This window comes from Clytia hemisphaerica, unplaced genomic scaffold, assembly GCF_902728285.1.
Source record: "Clytia hemisphaerica strain Z4C2 unplaced genomic scaffold, Clytia hemisphaerica genome assembly, whole genome shotgun sequence".
NCBI lineage: Eukaryota > Metazoa > Cnidaria > Hydrozoa > Leptothecata > Clytiidae > Clytia > Clytia hemisphaerica.
Window position 1 is genome coordinate 1,035,184 of NW_027103247.1, and position 10,745 is coordinate 1,045,928.

The 10,745-nt window shown below is 34.8% G+C and overlaps 1 protein-coding gene across 1 annotated transcript; it reads left to right on the top strand.

The window, feature by feature from the left end:
- The first annotated feature begins 405 nt into the window (after positions 1-405).
- Positions 406-10,327, top strand: LOC136819225 (receptor-type tyrosine-protein phosphatase F-like). Its single transcript, XM_067075477.1, has 12 exons — positions 406-573; positions 968-1,279; positions 1,640-1,762; positions 2,463-2,774; positions 3,246-3,575; positions 3,891-4,013; positions 4,287-4,409; positions 5,667-5,840; positions 6,176-6,478; positions 7,793-7,915; positions 8,469-8,768; positions 9,436-10,327. The coding sequence occupies exons 1-12, from the start codon at positions 528-530 to the stop codon at positions 9,675-9,677; spliced, it is 2,511 nt and encodes an 836-aa protein (XP_066931578.1). The 5' UTR covers positions 406-527; the 3' UTR covers positions 9,678-10,327.
- Positions 10,328-10,745: the final 418 nt, after the last annotated feature.

A 10,745-nucleotide genomic window follows, 5' to 3' on the forward strand; every position in this document is an offset into this window, starting at 1 on the left:
TTTCCGTACACGGAACACAAAGCTATTGAAATTAGCAATTAAAGAACTTCCGGTAGTAATAATTACACCAGTGTTTTTCATTAAAATGATTGTCGATACATTTTGTTTGTTTCGTCATATACTCCTTAAAGATGGCCAATTTGCAGATCACTTATTTTTTTTTTCTTGAGCTTGACAATCATTGGTTAATTAAATACAATGAAGGCTTCTTATTGGTTAAAACCTGTATTTATGTTTTGCGTAACCTTTATTAATCATTAAAAAATAATCAACTCATTTTCGTTTTCCCGTTGACTATGCCTATTCTATTGTTTGTTGTCAATGGATATAATTCTTCACCAATCCATAAACCATTGTTCTCAATTCTTCCGGGGTAATTAATTGCCAGCAAAAATACGAAAAGAAGTCTCCGACGACAGGAGAAAAGAAATCATTCCTTCATTTTACTTGACGTACTTTTGTGATCAATTCATTTTTTCGAATTCAGGATTTTTTTCTTCATTATTATTTTTCAAAAAAATCCGAAAATGCGTTCCATATATATTTTTCTAGCATTGCTATCACTAACTAAAGGTAAGCTGGTTTCTTATTTGTTTTTCTTTGCACTTTTGTGGTATTTTGACCTCTCTAACCTTTTGAAACCGCAGAGTTTTGTTGAATGCGAAATAGAGTTTCTATACTAATTCCCTATTTGGGCATTATGAAATGTGATTACTTTTTCTAAGATATTCTTTGGGAAGAAGCAACCAACGGGGAAAGAGGATTCTTGGCCTTGAGAATCTGGGATGGTTTCCTTTTTATTTGGCGAATATTTTAATTCTGGCTAATGGATCAAAATAAGGAACTGAAGAACTAAAACAAAAATTCGAAAAACTATTTTTGCTCGTAGCTTTTGGTACCGTAGCTTTTCTGTGTTCATTACGAAGAGATATTGTTAACCTAATTGACATAAAATTTCATTTTCCAGCACAAATCTCTGTAGTTCAGAATGTGAAATTAACACCGATCCAATACAAAGAATCAGATAGTGTAACAGTCACCTGGGATGTTCCCAAGGATCTTGGATCTTTCAAAGAAGCAGATTTAACATACGGTGTCGAATCATGTGCAATTTCAACCACCAATTGCAAAAGTTATGGCAATGTTACCACAAGGAGTGTAGCAATGACAGATTTCGCCAGAGATCGTGGTCAAATCTACACATACCATATTAGAGCTTACAGTAAAGATGGAACTAAAGGGGAAGAGAAAAAAGATCTCTTGAAATTCGAAAAACGAGGTAGGTCACGCGATTCCTGATTTGGAAATTCTCACCTTAGATTGGGTGAATTCAAGAAATGAATTTGTTTTAAGATGTTTCATAATTTGGGAATGCTTCTTTCAAATCAATACTTTGAAATGTATTAAATATTTCAAGTTTTTTAAATTCTGGGTCGCGATTGAACTAGCCCTGAAGCTGTTTGCTGAATACAATCTCTTTGATTACTGTGATGTTGATGGCTTCATCAATGCTAATAGTATAGCAATAAAGTTTCAAAGCCAGATTCCTTGGCTATGATTGAACGGGCTGAGCAAGTACTCTACACCTCAAAATTATAGATTCAAGCCTAGCTCATAACTCCTCTTCTTCTTCTTCCAGATACCTGTCGTAAAGGTTTCTTTGCATGTGAGAGCAGCAACCAGTGTGAGGAAGAGGATAGAAAATGTGATGGTATTCAAGGCTGCAGTGATAACTCTGATGAAACCGCCTTCGCTGGCTGCTGTAAGTGTTAACGTTTATTTCTGGTCTGAAAACCATATTTCATATCCAATTTGTTCGATTAATTATCTTACATTTCTAAAGATTTAAAAGATTAACTGGAACAAATACAAGCCTAAGCTGCCACACAACGTTGTTTCAATACGTCACAACTAACTATGTTTCAACGCGTATCTAATGTTCACAACGTCCATATAACATAATTAAATGCACGTTGAAACAATGTTGTGTGCAAGATTGGAGGACATCGCAAATGAAAATCGCAACGCGCACCGCAAAAAGGAGCTTTCGTAAAATTTCCGAGATCCGCGAGAATTCTAAAGACTGCATTATCAGCTAATATAATCCGGATATATGAGCAATATAGGACAGATTTTCCGGAAACATAAATATACAACGGATATGATATAATCTTTAGATAATATCACTTAATAAGGTCAAAACCTATAATACTTGGGTTTAGCAAATAAGCTAAAGTCTTAAGTATTTAAAATGTATGATAATGTCAATGCCCATTAAAAACATTGAATTTTTTAGCCATTCTTATCAAATTCATCTTACCCTCAGAAAGACCTGCCTAGTTGTTTCAATGCCCTAATCTGTTAGACATACAAAGTTCTGATATGAAAACAAACAATTCTATATTATATTAGGACTGTCAATCGACATAAATATCACCCTAATTCTACTTTTCTCCTTCTAGTACCGCCTCCAAGAACTGATGCTGTTGTCTTCGATAAAATCGGCGAAACTTCCATTACAATCTTATTCCAACCTGTCCACCCAAAGGAACGACCAACCAAATATTCGTTTGAAGTGATCGAAAAAGCAACAGATAAAATTTTCACTAGAAAGAATGTCTATGCAATCAAATACGAGCAAAAAGAACGTGCAGTAACCTTTGATGGTTTGACTCCAGGAACAGAATATAACTTCAGATTCGCAGCTGTGAATGCAGTTGGTACAGGAATTTTTTCCGATGATGTCACTTTGAAGACGGATGGAGTTGCACCAGGTAATTTATTTTTATAATTTCAAAGTCTTTTCGCTTTAAGTGCGAATTCTATTTTTCTTCCACATGGAAACCGCTCTTAAGAGAATTAATCTAGTTTCGGCTGCCATGGTTACTTCATGGTAACAGAAGAGTGCACACTTAAAGCGAATAAACTCATCTCAGATCATCCTTTGCTAATGATATCGCTTATTATTTTGTATTTGTTTAGTCCAATTTTTAAGCTCTTGATAACTTACTGGTTAGTGTCCTTCACCTGTCTGACCTGCCTGTCCCATCTTGCTTTATGGGTTCTAAGTATATTTTCTCTAGGAGAAAAAACCTTTTCTCCAGTAAATAAAAGACCTGTTAACTGCTGTTATCAGCTCAATTTCTTTGAAACTTGGCAATGTTTTAACTTAAATTCATGGTCACTTGAAATATGATTATAGCTCAAAATTTTGCAACATTTACAACTGACTATTTGCTTTTCAGCTACTACCACCACCACCGCCGCCCCTGTAAGTGATATTCCCAAAGTTACAAATGTTAAAGTTACACCAAAAGTTCTCTCCGAGAGTACTGCAGTTATCATCACATGGGACGAACCATCTGAAAAAGCTGATCAAGTTGATAAATATGAGGTGACTTACTGTGAAATTAATATGGCTGACACGTGTAAGAAAGGAACTGAGACTGGAACACGTAAAGTTGAGATCACTGGATTGGACAATCAAAAGTTTTACACACTCCATATTAAAGCTATTGGCAAAGACGGCAAAGCAGGTGCTGACTTCAGTGATCCATTCCAACCAGCCAAGAAACGTGAGTTGAACAAGGTTCTGTTGATGCAGACAACTCCAGGATGCAGACTACCTTATGTCGTGTTCATTTTCAATGTTCTTTAGTATAATTTAGTCATACTCATTATTCAGACTCTACCAAACCTGTTTCTTGCAGTTTAATTCTCATAAATGGCAACTTTAGAATCTAGCATTTATAAAATCTGCTAACATTCTACATCAATGACAATTTCTACTTTGCATAAACTAAATTCAATAAACTTGAGGGATAACAAGACTCATTAAAAAAACAATTATTCATACCAATATTAATTTTCATCTTCATATTCACCAATAGGAACTTGCTCCAGTGATCAATTCACATGCACCAAAGTTGATAGTTGTATCGCTAAAGACAGAATATGTAATACATTGGTTGATTGCGCAGATAAATCAGACGAAGGGACCGATGCTAATTGTCGTAAGTAGCGCTTTCATTTTCAATGCAGGGTGTTCTAGAAATTTTTCATACCCACCCCTCGCTGTTGAGGATATCAATTTTTGGAGTTCCACAGTCCCCTGTATATCTGATCCACTGGAGGTGAAGTGTCAAGGGTTGAGATACCCTGGATACCCAGGCATTTTTTCCTGTACCAAGAAGTTTTGCTTTACAATGGATTTCCTACTTGTTTTTTTAGTTTTGAATGGCGAAAATGAATTCTTTTTCAACCCCATCTATTTTCCCATTTTATAGCACTCCCCAAGAATGTCCCTGGAGACGTCAAAGTAGTGATGGTCAAATCAACTGGGTTTACTGTATCTTTCGAACAAGTTGCTGCCAGTGATCGAGCTGAAGAATATGATGTTTATGTTGTAGGTAAGTGTGACCATAAAAATGTTTCCTACGCAAATAATTACGATCAATGGCAGAGTGGTGTATCAGGGGTACATACCCTGAATAATGGTTTGATAATAAATAGAGGCATCGGAGATGATGTCAAAGCCATTGACAATTGTTAATAATTTACCATTTAAATCATTTGAATTAAAATCTCAGACAAAATCGACTAGTCTTTCGATAATGAATATTCACCAATCAATAAAACATAAAAATGAAGCGACTGCTTAGGTAGAAATTTTCGTCATCTTTCGTGACTTCATCACGTGTGATGCTGATGAAGTCACGAAAGATGACGAAAATTTCTACCTAAGCAGTCGCTTCATTTTTATGTTTTACAAATTTGCTGCTTCTACATTTTACGTTTTCCACCAATCAATATATTGCGAGACTAACGTCCATTAGATGTTTCTTGTAAGAAATAAAATAAAATATAAATAAAATTGTATTCAAAACTAAGGTATTTTCTAGTCATTGCGAAACGATTCTTCCATTTAAACTTTAAACCATAGTATAAGAAAGCCGCGGCTGGAATGATGACGCTATTGTTTTTGTCGTAAATGGATGTTCTATCTGTGTCTTCGTGGTTTATAAGAACTAAGTCGAAGGTGACAAAATCCTTAACCTTAAATGTGTTCATAATATTCAATTGAAGAACAACTACTTTTCAAGTCTCAAATTTTTCTCACTATCCTCTCTTATTACCTTATTTGAAGTATATTTTTATAAATTCCAAATAAATTTTTATAAATTTAGGACCAAATAAAACACATTTTATTAAAAGAACTAATTTTCAAATGCTAAACTTTCAATGCTTTCTGTCACCTCAATACTGTTGTTTTTCGAATGGAATTTTCACAGAATGCAGCTTGAATATTTATTTACTAATACCAGTAATAATTTTTCAGAATAATCAGGAAGGCATTTCAAGGCACTCAATTTTCTTCAAGTTCTTAAAGCACTGACATTCTGACGTTCTAGTACTTTTAAACCAAGAGTCTTTTCTTTTACTTTGATGTTATGAATGCGTGAATTATCAAGAGATTTGCGTTTATGAGCAAAATTACGTCTAACGAGGTAGTTTGTTAAAAGTCAAATTAAATTGACAATGGAAATTGTCACCGAACCATAAAAAAAATTTGTTCTTACGACATAGATAGAACAACAGAAATTCAGCTGTACTCATTCCAGCCGCGGCTTTCTTATACTATGTTTAAACCTACCAATCTACCATAGATACCAAAACAGACAAAGGAATCACCAAGAAGATTAGCCACGAGGCTTTCGGTAGACCAATCAAAGAAGTCAAAATTGAAGGTTTGACTGTCGATACTGAATATAAAATTCGTGTTCGAGCTAGAAATGCTGTCGGTGATGGACAATGGTCTGCTGATGTTATCACCAGAACTGGTAGGTGGAAATATCTTGAAAAAATTTTTGAGTTTTTCTCATTCTGTTGAAATTGGTTTAAGGTTTGTACGAGTCTTGTTTTGAAATTTCCGTTGCAGTTTTTATTTATATTCAGAGTATTAAAATTTTGTAACTGTGTAAAAATTTATGCAACGTCTTTAGAAATCTACAATCTATCCTACCTAGTAAATTTTGAACACACTCGCTTCATGAGTTGATAGGTGGAATTGATTTGTTGGAGTGTGTATAACTAGTTTTAAGAGATTCTGAGATTTTTATTTTCTATAATTTAAACATAATTTAAACATAATTTTAAATCATTTCTTTCATTTCAGAAAACTTTGGTCCAGTCCTCAATGTGAAATTGACACCTGTTGAGTTCTTTGAATCATCATCTTTTGTAATCTCCTGGCAACGACCACTCAATTTTGACAAATCAATAGTCTTCAGTTACCAAGTCATATATTGTCGAATCAATCTTAAAGATACATGTAAAACAACGGAAAAAACTACAGGTCATGATCAAGTTATAAAAGGTTTGAACCGTGAAGATATCTACGAATGGGAGATCAAGATTTTTGATTCAGAAGGCGCTGAAGGCAAATCCATTAAGGACACGTATAAAACAAAACCAAGAGGTGAGTCAGACGAATTTTTTCTTCACTTTCATTATTATTGTCGTTTTTTCTTATATAACCCCTACCCTAAAGAGAAAAAGAAATCGGAAATAATCAAGGAGTAAAGAAATTCAGGATATACACCAATCAACATTAAGTAATGATGTCAAATTGCTTCCAATATAGAGATGTGACCACAACAATCGTTAAAAGTGATTAATTGCTAATTTCTTTAAACAGATTCAACCGAATTTCTCTTCTAGCCCAAACCGTCCCCGTAGAAAAGGAAAACTATAGAAAAGTAAAACGTGACTTGAATTTTCACTGAGTTTGAAATAAGAATTTAGTCAGCTCACATCATAATAGAAATGTAAAACAAAATATCTATAAAATTCACATGAAACAATCACTGTAATGCAAACGTAAGCGTAGAAGAGTGGTGATCATTGTTATTGACGCCTGGGAGGTCGAAGTTCGATTCCCACTGCTTACTTGGCAAATTAACACACCTTCACCTGGGTCAAGGGGGGGGGGGGGGTTTCAGGGGGTACCCGATTCCGCAATTCCGCCAATTTTTTCTCCAATTTCCGTCAAACCGTCTTAAATTGAACCAAAATTCCGTCACCGAAAATTCCTTTGAAATTCAATATTTTTGTCGAAAATTCCGCAAATTTTGAATATCTTTTACCAATTCCGAAATTCCGCAAATTTTTTTGCTAAATTCCGTTTTTCCGCACTAAAATTGTCTAATTTTCCGTCTCCGTCAGAGAACCCAATTTCCGTAATTCCGTCTAAATTTTCGCCAAATTCCGCCACTCCGTCCGAAAAAAGGGCCGATTCCGCTCCTCCGCCAACCATGAAACCCCCCCGGTCAACTCATAACATGTGAGGGGAATTGGGTACCACTTTTCTGATACAAAATTTTATAAAAAATGTGTACTCTCTGCCGTGTAGTTCGAGTGCCCTCAATATACATCATGATATCTACTTCGTGAGGAGTCGGACCCATTTTGACCATCCCCCAAAGAGAATGGTTCATACAATCATTATCATAATATAGACTATCAGCGATATAGATGTAAACATTGTTTCAACGTTTATCCAATATTCTCAACGTCCATATAACGCTAGATGAACGTTGAAATAACCCTGTGTGCAAACTGGGATGTGTCAGGTTGACACGAGAATCGTGGGAAAAACAGTAGGTTGTTCTTTTTCCGATGCGGAAGACGTCATTTCTTCGAGAAACGTCGGCGGAAAACATGCCTACGGTGCTCTATTGTCCTTGCCGATGATCATCACAATAAATGATTCAATTTTATTTTTTTTCTTTAGACGAATGCACTTCAGACCAATTTAGATGTACTGGATCACCACAATGTGTGGACAAAAATAATCTTTGCAATGCTATCAAAGATTGTGGTGATGCCTCTGATGAAAAAGTTGGCGCTCAATGTAGTAAGTTGACCATTACATATAAAGTGATCGTTATCTCGTTCTGATATTTTGTTGACTTAGTATGGCTCTTTTTAAACACTATCATCAATTGTTGTTTTCACGGTATGGTTTTCTTGATTTTTATGTCATTCTTAAACGAAAACATCCAACATTTTTGAGTGTCAGAATCGGTTATCAATATCTTTTTACAAGCTTTAGATTTCTTTTAAAACTAAATCGAAGCTTTAGCAGATTTAAGTTTACTTAATCAAGGTAATTCTAAACATTGTGAATTGTTCATCCATTCGTTAGTGTATGATGAATTGTGTTTGAACGTTTTCGGGAGTTTCGTATCCTATTTGTATAGAGAAAGAATCTTCGGGAGATGTGTATCATCAGACGCATGGGTCGGATATAAACAATAACCCTTCCTCCGCAGCTCATGATCAGCCATTGTGGTATCCAGTTCCTCTCTAGCCCTGTTTCCCGTCTCAAAATGTTTAAGTTATACAAAAGTGTGTTTCACTTAAGATTTTTAAATTACTCATTTCCTTCTTCATTTTTTTCTCAACAGAGGTACCATCAAGCCGACCAAAGGAAATCGATGTCAAAGAAAAAAGCCAAGGATCTTACAAATTCACATTCCCTAATTTCCCTGGAGCAGACAGAATCGATCATTTTGAAATTGAAGTTCGTGACATTCGTAAAGATGAAGTTTTCTTATCTTCCTCAAAACAACATAATTATCTTGCCGGAGCTGTTGTCGAATTCCAATTGGATGGTTTAGTCACTGGTAAAGAGTATGAAGTGAGATTCAGAGGTGTGAACCCTTCAGGTGATGGACCATGGAGTGAACCAATCAGCGTTGGTCAATGTAAGTTCTTTCAACTTCTCCTCCAAACAAACTATGTAACTTTAAAAGAAAAGTCTTCTCAGTATTATGACCCCCCCAGCGGACCTTCAACTCACACAATCAGACATTTTTTTTTCAAGTTCACGCCTTCACGCAGCTTTTTAAAATCTTCACGCATTGACACAAACCGTTAGGGGGCGTGCGTATATGGTCAGTTGGAGTTTATCTAAAATCAGCAGAATTTTTTTGATATCAAACGACGATAAACAGCAAACTCTCTCTAATTCGAGCCTCTTTTATTTGAATTTTTCATTAATTAGAACTGGAACTTAAGTCTCCGCTTGACTACGCTTGACTAGCTGTACCATGAAATACTGACCGTTATTCGAATCCTTCTCTTTCCTCGGATATTCGAAAGAAAATTCTTGGTCAATAAAAGATCGAATTAGAGAGAATCAACTGTAAATAAGTTAGAGTATCTACAGGTTTTTGATTTGTTGTTTTAACGTGCCTAAACAGGGTTTGGCCTAAAAGACAAGTGGAACTTAAAGGAAAACTACCTAGCTTCAAACTTTTCGGCACTCTTTTAAAGAATGAAAATATAAACCATCAAGATATCAAGTTTTAGTACTAATGGAGCAATTCTAACTTTTTATGTTTTTACCAATATTGTCTTAAATTTCTTTAGCTGTACCGCCACTCACACGCTCAACCACCAAGGCTCCACCATCAAGTGATGAATCATCAGAAGGCATGACAACTGCTCAAAAAGCTGGTATCGCAATAGGTATCATTTTAGCTTTAATCATCCTCATCATTATCATCGTCATCGTTATGAAGAATCGTAAATCGAAAAGTTCAAAACCACAAGGAAAATATAACGGTAGCGGTAAACCTAACAATGGTTATGAAATGGACCGACGACCATAGATAATGGAGTTGAGTACGAGAAAAACTATTTGGAAGATGAAAAAAAAAAATGATATGATAAACTTTTTGAAAAACGATTTTATTTATTATATGATTGATCAATTCCGGACATGACTGGATTGAGTGAAGAATAGTATTTGACATACAACAAACGCCATTTTTGCATCTTTTGTTGCAATATAATTGATTCCAGCCCAATCTCTTTTAAATCTAGCTCATTCTGAAATGCCTACTGAATTTACCAAAAAGAAAGTAATTTTGAAAATTAGTTGTGGGTTTTGTTTTAGAAAAAGCCTCAAATATGTAGCAATTTGTGTTTACTGGAAATAAAATCAAACGAAATAAAACAATAAGGTATGTACATGGCCTGACATGAAATACGTGCCTGATATGTAACGTACATATGAATAATTAAATCTTGACTTTTTTTTTAAATCAGGGTAAAAATCAAAATTTTCATATCTTTTCTAGTGTATATAAATAAATTTTTATTGCCTTATTGTTATAACTTTTATTTTATTTTTTAATGATAAATTCACATTTGACTGTTTCCTCTGTTTGTTTGTTTGGAATAATTAAGTTAGCAATATTATTTTAATTTAAGTTTCTAGAATGTTTTTAAAGAATAAAACATTATGAATAACATTAAATACTCTTAATGAACTTTCATTACCACAAATACTTTACCTATCTAATTGTAACACCCCTGTCTCACAGCCCCGGTGGAACTTTTTCCAACAGTAGGGATGAAATTTTCCATTGAAATCCCGATGAGATGATAAATTCTATTCTTCGGTTAGAAAATCTTGGAGGAGGTGAGATAGATAGATTTTCGAACGTTACTTTACAGTTTTGGACGAATCAAATGGCTAAAAATAGATCACGTGACGTTTGAATCCCAAATTCACCTAGCCGAGCCAGCCCACCTCCATGGACGGCCCCTTATTATAGTGGGAGAGCGTTTTGCATTTCAACATCTTCAAAAGAATTTTTCTCATGTATCCACTCTTTATTGGGAATCAAAAAAAGTCTTTGAAATCACATTCGGCATTTGACTTTCGTAGAATC

Bases quoted from the DNA above. Each gene is read 5' to 3' on its own strand.
- LOC136819225 (XM_067075477.1), top strand. From the start codon at position 528: ATGCGTTCCATATATATTTTTCTAGCATTGCTATCACTAACTAAAG. The intron at 4,410-5,666 runs GTAAGTGTGACC...AATCTACCATAG, and splicing joins ATATGATGTTTATGTTGTAG to ATACCAAAACAGACAAAGGA. The intron at 8,769-9,435 runs GTAAGTTCTTTC...AAATTTCTTTAG, and splicing joins ACCAATCAGCGTTGGTCAAT to CTGTACCGCCACTCACACGC.